This window comes from Mandrillus leucophaeus, unplaced genomic scaffold (genome assembly GCF_000951045.1).
Source record: "Mandrillus leucophaeus isolate KB7577 unplaced genomic scaffold, Mleu.le_1.0 Scaffold84, whole genome shotgun sequence".
In the NCBI taxonomy this organism is placed as follows: Eukaryota; Metazoa; Chordata; class Mammalia; order Primates; family Cercopithecidae; genus Mandrillus; species Mandrillus leucophaeus.
Window position 1 is genome coordinate 970,872 of NW_012109141.1, and position 14,887 is coordinate 985,758.

The window sequence follows — 14,887 nt, forward strand, 5'->3', positions numbered from 1 at the left end:
CTAAGTCCCTGTCAGTCAGATAGCATCTTTATAGAAATAATTTCATCAGTGGAAATAGCCAAGAACACGGTCCTGAGTGAATAAAGCACAAGACAGACATGTTTTTGGAAAATCAACTGTTCTTAAACATGAAGGGAATCTGATAGAGGCCCCCAACTAGTTCCATTTCCTGAGAGAGGAATGGAGCGCTAAGGCAGCTTTGAAAGAAAGAGGAATGAGAAATGCAGGAAATACTTGGGCAGCATTCAGATAGACTCTTGCTTAATTTTGGGCAAATTAAAGGGCATTATACAGACAGTGCATTGTTTGACAATTCTGAAACACAAATGACAACTACAATGGCTGAAAATAGCCATAGATTATATTAACTCAAATCTGAACTTAATTGAGGCTTGACACAATCACAAAGGTGGCTAATTTCACTTCCTTATCAAGTGCACTAAGCAAAGGAAAAGAATATGTATCTAAGCCAGTAATAATGAATATCATCAAGTCTTTTGTCCCAGAGACATGTAATACCATTCAATTTACCAAATAGGCTAACTCCTTTTAGTAAGGAAAGAGTGGTAGCAAGCAAAGGAAGTAATTTGGAATGATACTGGTGGCGGGGGTTGAGAGGGAGGTTAATCTAGATGCCACATAATGCTTATGTGCTGGATTGGGAAATTTAAGTTTCCATTCTCAATTTCTATGGAAAGCATGCATCTTCTTTTTTTTATAATTATAAAAATATGAAATGATGATGTAACTCCTCAATGTTAGTCATTCTCAATTCCTATTAGGCTCTAATAGTGCTCATGTGAAAAAGGAAGTACAGTTGAAAAAAGAACTGTCATGTGTTCGGTTTTTTAGGCACTCAAGTCAAATTATATTTTATGGTATGGAAAGGCACTTTTAAAACATTTTTATAGTTTAATGAGAATCTCGTACCTCAAATCTTTGAAACACCAAAATCAATGGTGTTGCACATTCTAATAGATTTATAATCATCTTAACTTGGCTATCAACAGCATCATTGAAAGGACAGTTCTTGGCAGCTAATTTGTTCCTGCTGCTTATTTGAGATGTAAATCTCTTCTCGGGACATAAAAACTGGTTTCAGGGAAGAGCAAAATAATTATCTCAGAGGGAGCTAAATTCTGGATTTGTTTTCTAATATATATAAAACAGGCTTCTTATCGGCTGTTAATCAGACCAATTTGGAATATTTATTTTACGGTGTTACACATAACTTATTTTCTCAGTGGTTTTCTCTGAAGAATCTAGATGCCAGTTTTAATTTGTTCTTATAATTCAATAAAATATTTCTCCAAAGAAACACCAAGCAAGAATGGGTCTTTCCGTGTAAAGGGAAACTTAGTTAGATGCAGAGTTTGAATCCAGAAGGATCTAAGAAGTCTAAAAGTTCTCATAAAGAATCATGAGGGCAGAATCTGTCCAAGGTCCCATAGAAATAAAGGAAATGGAACCAAAGTCTGGAATATGGGCACACACTGCTAGTAGACAGATGAGAGATGGAGATGGATGGATGGATGGATGGATGGATGGATGGATAGACAGATGGATGGATAAGATAGACAGATTAGATAGATGATTGATAGGTGATAGATAGAATATTGAAGGGACATAGAAAAAGAAGAAAAAACAAGTTTAGTGAACAGACACTATCGACAATTCAAAATTAATATAAAAATTAAGTCTTTATTTTTGAACAGTCAAGGATTTTGAACAGTCAAGGATCTTTTGTTCTTTCCGGGCAGCTAGAGAAAGAAAATTGACTCCTATGGGCCAAACAAATACCTTGCTCTCAAACATTAACTGTTCATGGAGGAGTTAAAGACTACCAGTTGAACAAAGAGCAGAAGATACAGAAGAAGAGCAGGGGACACTTTAACCAAGATACACCTGTGTGGGCTCCAGCATGAAGAATGTTAAGTACAACTGTGTGATCAGATTGGTCTGGATTTGAATCCCAACGATGTCCTTGGCAAGCTCTGTGATCCAGGGCAAGCTACTTCACCTCTCCAATCCTCACATCTTCATTAATAAAATGAGGATAATAATGTCTACACACTATGCACAGGTTTTGTGAGAATTAAAGGAGATAATAAATGCAAAATATCAAATGCTTAGCAAAATGTACGGCAAGCATGAGGGGCTCATTAAATAGAGATACCAACTTGCTGCATGGGGGAAAAATGCCTTAATAATTTTGAAGATGAAAATTTCTGTCTTACTCTTGCAAAGTCCGCAGATGACAGGGGCACTGGGAGGACTAGAAAGAAAGCTGCAGAGAAACTACAGGCAGTGGGCTGCCTAGTGATGGCTCTAAGAAGGACACTGGTGTCAACGGCTGAGCCCTTTGATAAGGGGGAAGTTTGGAAGACTCTTATGTCCTGGATTGGGAAATGATTTCTAATGAGCTGACATAAAGGGATCGCTCAGAGGCAGCTGTCATACCCTTTCCCGTTAAACATGCCCTCTTAATCTTGGACATTCCAGCCAGCCATTCTTCTCCCACTGACCAGGCTGAGCTTATAAACACCAAAGCCAGAACTCTTTGCTGAACCATATATTTTTGTCCTTAATATTTATAACCAGTGAATAAAGCTGAAAAGACTGACACTTCTAGAAAAGACACTAACCCACTAAAACCCAATTTAGTGGGTTAAGAAATTGTTTTCAGAACTTGTGACTTACAACTCTTAAAATCTTGGCCTTCTCACAGGCCTGTTCAAAATAGCCTGTACCCCCATTCCTAAAGCAAGCCTGTCCCTATTATTTAGTCTAGAACTGTGTCATATTGTTTGAGATAGTTAGTAAATCAGTGTCTAATTTTCCTGGTTGAAACTTTACTTATTTACTTCAATATAAAAAAAGCAGCCCTATAATTTATTTATTCATTAAGTATTTATGCAGAATCTACCATGAGGTCGGCATCTGGGGATGGGATAGTGTGGAACTGAGTCGTCTGATACATCCCCGCCCGCACTGTGTGTTCCGGTTCCCTGTAGAAAATTGCTGGCCATTCCATTACTAGAAATCATTTTTGTTATGATTACCATTTCTGTTTGGACAGACTGACCCCATTCCAGGGTTTTACTATTGATACCTAAGTTGACTGGATTTTAAGTGACACTGACAAAACTATTTAATGGATCATATGTAAATCTCTTGTTAGAGTCTACTTTTACAGGGAAATTAAAAAATCTCTATCTTGGAAAAGGAGTTGGCCAAATGCATGAAAGAATGAATGCATGTAAGACCCGCCATCTAACTACTGTACTTTTTTAATCATATACTCTGGTATGGCCATTGGTGTCTCAGCATTATCATACTTTATATTTCTGCCCCATAAGGATACGTTGGTCTTCTTGATTAAATTGTGTCTTTCCTTGTCAACAAAGGAAGAAAAAAGAATGATTTCATCAAAAGCAAAGAACGATCACATGCTAGCGTCACTGATGTTTAAAGTGTCTTGTTAAACAAAGTACAATTTAGTTTATTATATATTTCCGAAGTTATTTTCAGTTTGTGCAAAAAACAGACCCCAGTGTCACTGAGTTCTTATGATATACAAGACAGTGTTCTAAATGGCTTGCATCTATCTTATTTAGTCCCAAAAAACAGCTCTTCGAATTTGATACTTTTCTTATTTCCATATGCTTATCCAGTAGAGACTGAAATCAGAGCAGAGGAGTTGTATAACCTGTCAGAAGTCTCACAGCAAGTAAGTATAGGAGCCTGGATTTGAGCCCAGGTAGTTTGCTCCAGAGCCGATACTCAATTTCTGAGCTATGCTGCATTGATTTTTCAGAAAGAGTGAGTTTCTAAAGCCTTGCCCCATATGATTAGTCTCCAGGTTCTATTCACTCTACCTCTATATCCTGAGTATCTGTAAAATCTACCTCTTTTTCACAATATGCACTGCCATTGCCTTAGCCAGCTTTTCATTCATTAACGGGCATGGATAACTTCAATAGTCTCTTTATGTGTCCCTCTTCTAATTCCTTCTCCATGCTGCTACCGAAATTACTTTTATAAATCACTAAGCTGAATCAAATTCTTAGCACTACTCAATGGCTCCCCGTAATCTATGCATAGAGTGCAAACTAATTATCATGTTATCCAAGACCCTCCATAGCCTGGATCTCTCTGTTTAACTTGTTATTGCCTCTTCCCACCTTGCCCACTATGCTTCAACAATAGAATCACTGGTGTTTCAAACACTCCAAGACTCCTCTCTTAATCTCATGCCTTTATTCTTTCCTTGCTTCATAAAGCTCTCTGTAGTTGAAATCTGTTGCCTAATCTGAATCTGTTATCTCCCTTCTTATGGTAATAGAACCCTATTTCCTTCAGTAACATGCTCTTTTCCTGCATAGGCTATTAAATCCAAATTTACCTTTTCTGCTTGTGCTGTGCAAATATAGATGGGCCCCTGAAATATTACTCCTTTCCCAGCTGGTCTGATGTTAAGCTTTGTCAGTGGAGAGTGTTGCGTAGACGCTGCCAGAGGAAAGGGTTTGGTTCCTGGTTCTGGTGTGCTCCTTCAACAGGCTCCTGCAGCAGGGGAAGCTTCTCCAGCACCAGGCGGCCAGCAGCTTCCCCTCAGTATGCCCCGCTGGGCAATTCTGTAGCAGAATGTCTCCAGTGAGACACCCTTCCATGAGCAGCTTTCCTCAGCAATTCAAAGGGCAGATCTCTAGCAAGCTCCATTATACTGTGTGGCACCTTAGTGACTCCTTTGTCATCAAGTGACAAAAGGCCACACCCTCCAACAACAACTGGATCTCAGGCTTGGTAGGGTGGGGTCCTCCCTAGACTGCCCTATGCCAGCCCCAGGGGTAGCAGCGTCTCCTCATATCTGCCATTCCCATAGTCTTTAGCGTTCTCGTCATTTCTTATTAGCTAATCCCTTGTTATTACAAACTGCTATTAGAGTTAAGAATTATTTAAATGTTCCCTGTTTAAATGACTGCATGGTTGTGTTCTCATCACTGGACAGAATGATTCATCCCCCAACTCTTCGATGGGGCCAACTCTTTCCAGTTATCCCCAACTTTCAGCCCCCAGGTTGGACTTGAGACTCTGACTTATTGAATCTAGGCCCAACCATAGGTTCGAGGAGAGGCAAACCTCATTTAGTTCAATGAGACCCAATCTTGAGACCTCCCTCTCCCAACCACATCATCCTTTCTCATATTATCCTAAATTGTGCAGCAATACAATATGGTTAAACTGATCCCATTTCTAGCTTGGGGTGAGCAAACAGCAGAAGTCCTGACCATGTTAACTAAGAAATGGTCTAAATAATTAACTCAGAGATATGCACATGACTGAGAGATCAACTGTGCCTAATAAGATTGTAGAACTTTTTTTTTTTAGAGCTATCAGGAAAGAGAATTTCCTCTTTTGTGCTATCTTTAGTCTAAGATCATGCAACATTCAAAACGGTTGGCAAGTGCTTTGAGACAATGAAGCCCCCTATAAGGGGCTACAGAGAACAGAGTCCTCAGTGAGGAGGACAAAGAAAGAAAAACCTGGTCTTTGTCATGCTTTTGCACCTTGATCAAGCTTTGCCTGAAGCTGTTCCCTCTGGACTTTTAATTTGGTGAGCCAAAATATTCCCTTTTCAAAAACTAGGTAGAATTAGGTTTTCTGTTATTTACGAAAGAAAGCATCATAATTATATGTTCCTTCTGGGTGAGACTACAGCAATATGCACCCTTTCCTAACATGCATTGCACTCCATGCTAATGTCCTAATGTCTCCCCAGTAGCCTGTAAGGTTTTGAAGGCAGGAGGCTAGTCTTATTCACCCTTGAAGTAATACATCTTGGCACAGTGTTTTGCCTATGGTCAGCACCTAATAAGTAGTTCTTAAACGTATAATTGAATAAATAAATAAATTATGAACAATGCAGCTGCATGAAGCTAATATCATGATAGCTATGACAGAAAAGATATGCTAAAAACCTGGGCCATATTTTCTGCATTTATAATGAGAGACAAGGCTATTTTATAATACCAATTGGCTGTTGTTATTCAAACACAAGAGCCACATTAGAACTTCAGGACTAAACAGCAGACTTGAGAAATAATACACTACTGAGGCTGCATGAGGCTATTTGATGCTAAACTCACAAAGTGACAGTTAATGTTAAGATCATCATGTCTCACCAATGCCCCCCTCCGCCCACCACATTAGAACAGCAGCAATATATTTGACCTCTGGTAGCCACTAAGGAAACTTCACTTCTTGAGAAGCTAAGGGTTGCTATTTTCTATCTTGCTATTCCATTTTCTAGAGAGAAATTATCAAATATTGAAGAACATCATTATCCCAGGATCTAACCTGAGGATAGAAAGAAGGTGATTGTTTTCTCTGACATACACATCTAGATGAGTTTATGTGTTATGCTATCGCTCATGCTAATAATTGACAATATAATCTGATTACATTAGTTCAGAGCCCGGGGAAAATAAATGTCCCTCTTCATGATCACTGATTGACATGCAGCGTTCCTTTAAAATTCCAGGATGCCACATATCAACTTAACACACTGACAATGTGAACTGATTGCAGGATATTCCAGGTATCTGGCTAGGAAATCATTTGCCAGCAGCCTCAACAATAAAATTGATTATAATTCAGTATTTTTAATTGATGTTTGAAATGTAAATGATTACTTTAGCTTTACTCAGGAGCATTAAATTCTCGCTTGGGTGCTAAGTGGGCACTAGAACTCTAAGTCACCTACTGTTCTATCACTATCCTCCTGAATTTAAAATAACAGCAGCAGCAAAAGCCTTTTGCAGTCATGTGAATCTTTAATATAATATACTCAAAGAGAACTCAATATTAAAGTACCACAAATACTTGCATGATAGCACAAGTAGCAAACAAGTAGCATAACTTGAGCACTAAGATATCTATGTGTTATCTGAGAAGAACTTCTCAGTAGCCATATACATTTAAGTTTCTAAACATAATTGTCAAGTAGCAAAATGCAGAGACCTACACACTGCCAAGCCACATGACCTTGGCAGGGCTCCTAATCCGTCACTCATTTTTAGAGGCTGAACAACATTTGCCCATGATTACTTAAGTGACTATTCTTCATCAACCTGGCGAACTGCTAATGAAAAAACATGAATACAAGTTGCTGCGAAAAAAGGTAATTCTCTCCATGTTCCTCCAAGTTACTCAGAGATGAGAAAAATTAACATCTGGAAAGAATGCAAATAAAACTTTGACATATGGCCTAAAAGATAAAAAGATAAAAAGTAGAATATTCTGTGTAACACTTAAAGGTAAAAGAGATATGTAGCAGTTAACACAGCAGGAGGCTGTAGTCTCACTACAGGGTATTACTCAATCTGAACCCTACTAGAAAACCAGAGTCACTACTTTACTCTTATGAGAAAGCAACCGTCACTCTTTTCTTTCTCATCTATGTTTTACCATCCAGGTGGCAAAGAAACTCATTGTTTCTTAAAAAAATCCTTGAGAAAGGTGTAAATGTTTTCTAACTTGCTTCATCAAAACACGTAAAGATATTTGATATGTTCTTCATCTTGCGTTACAGAAAAACAAATAAATAGAAGCTTGCAGACAATACATTTCTTTATCAGTCTTGAGAAGATACGCTTCTGCGCAAAAGAACTGACATACTACTGAGTAGGACTATGTGCTACATTTGTTTGCAATGAATTACTGACATACTCTCTTTTTTTTGGCGGGGTGGAGGGGGGGTGGGTAGGGGCAAGAGCTCATGAGAGAAAACACCTGACAGCACCAGGAACTGTAGTTCCTCATTTGCTCCACAAGATAGCAACATTCCACCACAGCTGTTTGCTACAGACGCTGCGCTCTAAGTAGAACAAATGTGTTATTTAGTCTACAATCATTTTTAATTTTACTACTGACAGTCTGACAGGACTACTTAATATTGCCAGGTTGACCTTTCCATGATTTTGTGCTAAATCTTTTTTTTTTTTAACTTCCCTTACTCGGCTCTGTGGAGAAGAGATTGCAATTGATTCCCCATTACATTAGGCTTCTGTGATCTGATGAGCCAACGGCACTGGTCAAAACAGGTGGGCTGAGAGGCAGGACTGCAGGAGGCAACTGGTTCCACACGTGGCGTCATCGCCCTGGATTTATCACTCTTTTCGAGTGTGGAGCGTAGGCAGTTCAGCAAGGATATTCAGCCCATCATCACTCCCTGACAGTTGCTGACAGGGCCTTCCACAGCACAGCAAACAATGACATGTGAGATGGAAGGTTAATTTTTTTAGGCTCAGTCCTATTATTTCCTTGCTGGGGTAAAGGAAGATTGTCCTTCTGTGGAAAGACTTATCTTAAAATATTGCCTTTGAAGACTAACTAGGCTGTAAGGGAAAGACAACAAAACCTTTCTTCCAACATGCTTGAGAAGTAAGTTTTGTGTAACTGAAAAGATGCATATAACAGAGACGAGCTGGAGGAACGGCAGCCAGTATGGCAGCCTACAAGTGGTTCCAGTGATCTTACACTCCCTACTCAGCTGCCATTGACGGGACATTCACTTTGTGCCATTCTCTGGGATAAGTGCTTCATAGGAATCATCCCCATTCAAACCTCCCCACCACCCTGAAGGCTGCACTGCCATTAGCCCCACTTTAACAGATGAGATATCTCAGATTTACCTGGTAAGTTGCCACACAGATGGTAAGTGATACCAAACCAAGATTAAACCCAGTTAGTCTGACTCCAGCAGCTAAATAGTTAATTATAGTACTGTACTGCCTTTCAACAGCCTCTGAAATAGGTAAAGTCTTTCCTCAAACTGCTCACCTCATCCAATTTCAAGAGCCTTTCCTGGCTTTGCAGAACCCATTCCCTGAAAAATTCCTAAGAAAAAACAAAACGAACAAACAAACAAAACTTCCACGCAGTTTGTTGGTGTCCCTTACTCCTCAGGAACCTGTATACAAGCCATAAAGAGATATGCTTCCTTTATGTCTATGACCTCGGAACTCAGACTGTAGGTGTTGGAATTTGAGGCCTTTCCTATTTTTCCAGAATTTATATAAAACTTGGAAATCTTGGCTACTTTATTGGGGCCAGCTTGTGTAGAAGATCCTGCCCAAGGTTTTTTGACAGAGAATAGTTATGATTTAAGTAATTTCTTGGTGATTCCTCCTACTGAACAAACCTGAGCTCAATGGTGAGGTGAGAACAGGCTCTCGTTATTCATTTCCTGTCTCCCCTGGCCCCTCCTCATAACCTGCTTTCACTGATAAAGAAAATAAGACAGGAAGATTGGCTGATAGGAAACATGATAATCCAGGAATGCCCAGGACAGTAGGGGAACCAACTAGCAATTGGTTGGTTCTCCAAAAAGGAAAATGTGGCTTGCATCTCATCATCTAAGGACCCTGCAATCAGTCCAGAGTTGGTGCCAATTGTTCAGGAATCATATTTCAATGAGGGTATGGTATAGGGATTCTCTAAGCAGAGGCCATATTGCCAAGCAGCTAAGTTACATCATCTTTGTTAAAGTGTTGAACCATCCTTGTTGCAACTAGATACCAATCAGCAAATAGGAAAACAGAAAAAGGACCAGTAGTTAAGGACTGGGGAGGTAGCCTTAATCACTATTCCATTAAAATTTGTGATGAGAGCCGGGCTTCACTTCTATTAGGAAACAAAAGAATTAAAAGAAACCATGAAAAGCAAGGCACATATAATGGTGTTCTATGGGTTAGTGGGATAAGCATGTGTCCACCCAGAGAACCAATCCTGATATTTTTAGATGCCAGGCTTGGTGAAACCAGATTGACTTTAGCCATGGGAAATGTGGATGGGGCCCCTTTTCATTGCCAATATATGGTTCAAACTCCATATATCTACAGGAGAGCAAGGCTAGAGTAGATAGCAAAATATATTCAACATGTAATCCACAGTAAGCTGGGCACAGGTGGTCAGCTACTCAGCAGAGCTGACCCCAACCTGAACTATCACATGGAACAACATTGCTCTGAATCTTGAGACAGGACAAAGGCAGGTCCTCCCCATCTAGCCTCTGTAGCCTAAAGAATGTACTGTTACACACTCCAGGAAGTAAGGAGAAATCTAAACTCTCAGCTTTTAGAAAAAAAATAATAATTCAAGTGAGTCTTACAAAACTCTTTGAATATATTATTGAATATAATTTTATTATTCGAAAAAGTTGGGGGTGGGCGCCACATGGGTAGGTAACGAAGTGATCTGGTGAGCAATGAAACATCTAGAGTAGAGGCCAGAGACGTAATACACATGGTCAAGATTGCCACTCACATAAAGAAAGTTTTGATAAGTTCTACATACGTACAATTTTCAGATGGGATAAAAGTCTCATGACATCTGCCATGTCCGCCAGGATGAGTAAGCGTGTCACCGCGGAGAGCAAAGCCCTTGCCGCCCGCACCATGGTGCCGCGCTTTACCGACGAGCATGGGTCATCAGCAAACTCGGAGGAGGCGATGCGCATCGTCTCACCTGGAAGATAGACACGGAGAGGCAGGTGGGTAGACAAGAAGCTTAGAGGCTGGCCATCCTAAAGATCTGGGAATGGACAATTACTGTTTTAATTGCAAAACTCTGATGACCAGGTGGTATTTCTGCCACCTCTATTGCAGCAAAGAGCCCTTTGAGTCAAGTACATCAGTACATGTGGATAAGTGCTGTGTACCAAACAAGGTGCTCATTTCACACTGAAGTTTGAAGTCATGCTTTTGACATCAATAAGGAATATATTTAATTCCATTTGTCTAATAGTTGAGATGGATTTGCCTTGAGCTTAATCATCCTCTCTCCGCATTTGCCTTGGAACCAATGATACCAGGCAACTTACCATGCAACTCACTGAAGTTACTGACAGTTGAGGTACAAAGTTAATTGTTCCACAGAGAATTGAAAGTTAAGACCTTGGCCTCATTAACACTGTACTCTTAATTGAGCTAATCAGACAAGAACACCTCATAGAGGCACCCAAGATCCAATCTTCTAATCCTCTTAGTAACCTGTTTGCCAATATAGAGAACAATTAGAAGAGAACTGAACCAATTAAACAAATGTTTACTAAACACACACTTGTGTCAAATTATGTACTAGGCTCTGGGATTACAAAGTTGACTAAGAACATCCAGGCACAAGGAGTTCACAGTCTCACGAGTAAACAGGTATGTCGACACATAATCAGAATACAGTAATTAAGTGCCACAAGAGACAAGACTAAGAATGCAGGCAATGGAGAGAGGAGAAATATTTGCTCATTTAGTGGGAGACTGGGGGGAAATTGTCCATTTTAATGGGATGCAAAAAGAAAGAGGTGTTCACCAGGAAAACAAAGGTGGGGAGGGGATGTCAGGCAGCATGAACACTTTGTGGGCTCTGAAGCCTGGAGCCCCGTGCTGAGTACAGAGACCTGCAGTTCTCTGGAAGGCCCCACCAGGAAGGGGGCTAGAGAAAGGCAGTAATGCCTGGAACACCATGTAAGAGGTTTGGACTGTACCTTCAGCAGGGTGGGAAGTTATAGTAATAGATTTTTATTTTTAGAAGATTATTTTAGTCATATTACATAAAATAAACTGGAGGGGAAGAAGACCAGGACAGAGAAATCAGTTAACAGGGTAAATGCAGTTTTAGTCTGAGAGAGCAGTAGTGAGATCTGGACCAAGGAGATGGGAGAGGAAGGGAGTACAAAATGCATCTGTGTGACGCAACCAACCAATCTAAGGGCTGATTAGATGTGAAGACCAGACAAAAGGTTCAAGCTGATGATGAGGGCTGACACAGTACCAGAGTCAGGTATATATTTGCACTAAGGGACCCTGGAGTGGGAAACAAAGAGGTAATTAACAATGATTGAGACTGATAACCAATCAGTGTGTGAATATCCACTTTGGGGAGTGAAAACTGCGAGAAAGCACAAATGGAGCTTCATATAGCAGAGTATACACAGGGGTATAAAAGCTTCAATAAACTTGAAGAACAAACAGTTAATATGACAGATTTTTTAACTCAAGATCAAACAATTTATTCAATTTTTACAGTAATGATTACTACTCACTAAGCAAAATCTACCTCATTTAAATAAAGCCAATGATAGCATGGAAAGTCTGTGCATCTTGTAATTAATCCTAAGTTATAAGAAAAAATAAAAATCACCTCTTACCATTTTATAGGCCAATCAGAATATAAAGTAATTCTCTCAGCTAGTGTGATAGTTATTTAAAAACTCACAGTGATGCTTTTTATACTTGGGAATGTGGGCGTATAAGGAAATATATTGCACTGTTGGATTTTTTAAAGAGGCTACCATCTACAATAAGCATTTTGTATTGCTAACCAGTTTAAGTCTTTTCCTAGGCACAAACAAATAGTTTGATATATAACAACAACATGGGAGAAACTTAAAAGTTCATTACTCTAGTGGCACAGTGATGAATTTTCAAGATGTATGGTCCTAGAGCTCAATCCAAGTGTCCCATCCTTGCCACAGGGTTACACACATCTCCTCCTCTTGCCCCTCCTCCTCATAAATAAAAAGAGTCATTGGCAAATACCTGTGTGGTGGGGGGAAGAAAGTCACCTTTCCCCCACTTTATACAGTGGAGGTAGAAAGAACATTATACATCAAGGTAAATCCAACAAACTATTGAGAAACGCACCACAAGTAGAGCTAGACAAATTTGTGTAAGATACTAATAGGTAAGTCAGTTACGGTTGAAATAGATCCACTTATTCAAGGAAAAGGGAGATTTATTCTGCACATGAACCCAGGTAGCTACATGGTTGATCCCAGTTCCTGCAGGTTAAATCAGTATGAGTCCTAGCATGGCTAAGAGTAGGTCACTCAGGTAGGGCTATTGGCATAACAGACAGCCCCAGGAGGAGAGGCCAGTCACACCCCTTCCCTGCAGGTGGAGCTTGTGCATTACTTGAAGAACCATGCCTAATCCAATATATTTTCAAGTTGAGATTGAACATTCGGAATGAACCAACATCATTCCAGAAGACAGGTCTTGCCAGAACGAGGGGCTCTGGAGGGCCCGGAAGGACTCCTTCCATCTGTCTTAGCAGCACCATCAGGCATCTGGCAGAAGCACTGGCACTTCATGCAGATGCCAACCATCTGGTCAGCAATACTGCTTCAAAGCTGATGGGTGACACGTGTCAGTGCAGAGCTCCTAGGTGGAGCTAATCAACCTGAGGCCCACAGCAGGCACCCCAAGAGTGGCTCAGCAGATGTCCATGAGAGGGAGACAGGGAAGAGACAGACAGGGAAGAGACAGACAGAGAGAGAGAGAGAAAGAAAGAGAGAGAGAAAGAGAGAGAGAGAGAGAGAGAGACCCACGTTTGAAAACACCATCTGCCTTTCTGGATGGAAAACTCATACTAAATTCTGAGATTATTCTAAGATAAATAGAAGATGATTTCATTCAATGTAAATTAAACTAAAAGCTCATTTTAAGCAGATACAAATGATTTCACGTTGTTAAGGATTCCAAAGGAAAGGCAACCTCAAATCAGCTATAATTTTAATACGTCTTATGTTCCTGCAGCTTTAAGATTACTGAAGCAAACTGATCGGCAAGTTTATCAGGATAAAATTAGCTTACTTTCCCAGGAATGTAGAGAAAAGTGCTTTTTCTATAAGATTGAAATATTTCGCTAAGAAATAGCATGCATGTGTAAGAGGGAAGTGAAGAGAGGGTACAAGAGATCTGCCTGCTCCTTTTATATACATTCTTGTTCAATCCCATGTACTTGATTATAGATCTAACTCAGAGCAGCATTTCTACAGTAAAGCCTTTGATGTCCTCAAGCCACTACTACCTGCTGAAGAGAAGAGAAATTAACATTACCAAATAAGGGACCCAGGGAAAATAACAATTTTAACATGTATGTAGTGCTTCTATATAAAGGCTTATTATATAAGTATTGTTCTAAAAGCTTTACATGTATTAACTCGAGGATGAAAAAGGATAAACAAAGTCACATTGACCTGGGTTCAGATCTCGACTCCACCCCAACTATTACCAAATATGTGAGCTAGTGCTTATTCAACCTTTGTGTTTCAGTCTGGTCAACTGTGAAATGACAGGGAAAATAATGATAGCTGCCTCACAGACTGCCATGAGAGTTAAAATTAGAGATGATGCATTCAAACACCCAACATAGGGCCTTACCCATAAAGGGTAATCTTTATTCATTAATACCACTACTATCACGACCACTTCAAGCCTCCAAAATGGGGTAAGAAGAGTTGGTGAACTCCTGGTTACAGGTTTAAAAGTGTATGTTTTGGTTGGTTTTGCTTGTTGTGTTTCTTTCTTAGAAGCAAGACAATATATGCTCAATAAAAGTACTTACTGCTTGAAGATAGAATATATACAAAGAAATGGTGCTTGGCTTTTAAATCAGTGCTTATTCTGGTTCCTAGGCTACCCTGAAGGCATTCAGATGAATACATAATTGTGCATCAGGTTAAGGTAAGATCAATTCAAATGTGGAATGATGCAGGCCAGTAATAATAAATACAAGAAAAAGATGGCATGGGCCGGGCATGGTGACTCACGCCTGTAATCCCAGCACTTTGGAAGGCCAAGGTGGGTGGATGACCTGAGGCTGGGAGTTCAAGACCAGCCTGACCAACATGGAGAAACTCCATCTCTACTAAAAATACAAAATTAGCCAGGGGTAGTGGCGCATGCCTGTAATCCCAGCTACTCAGGAGGCTGAGGCAGAAGAATCGCTTGAACCTGGGAGGCGGAGGTTGCAGTGAGCCGAGATCATGCCACTGCACTCCAGCCTGGGCAACAAGAGCAAAACTCCGTCTCACAAAAAAAAAAAA

The 14,887-nt window shown here is 40.0% G+C and overlaps 1 protein-coding gene across 5 annotated transcripts in view; it reads right to left on the minus strand.

The window, feature by feature from the left end:
* CTNNA2 (catenin (cadherin-associated protein), alpha 2) overlaps positions 1–14,887 on the minus strand; it is a 1,228,212-nt gene that overhangs the window by 825,503 nt on the left and 387,822 nt on the right. Inside the window, exon 1 of one of the 5 annotated variants that reach the window (XM_011968330.1) lies at positions 10,361–10,523. The exons of the other annotated variants lie outside the window; for them this stretch is intronic. Coding sequence (XP_011823720.1) covers positions 10,361–10,519 — 159 coding nt within the window. The 5' untranslated portion in view covers positions 10,520–10,523. Of the gene's footprint in view, positions 1–10,360; positions 10,524–14,887 lie in introns of those variants that run through there. 5 annotated transcript variants of the gene reach the window in all.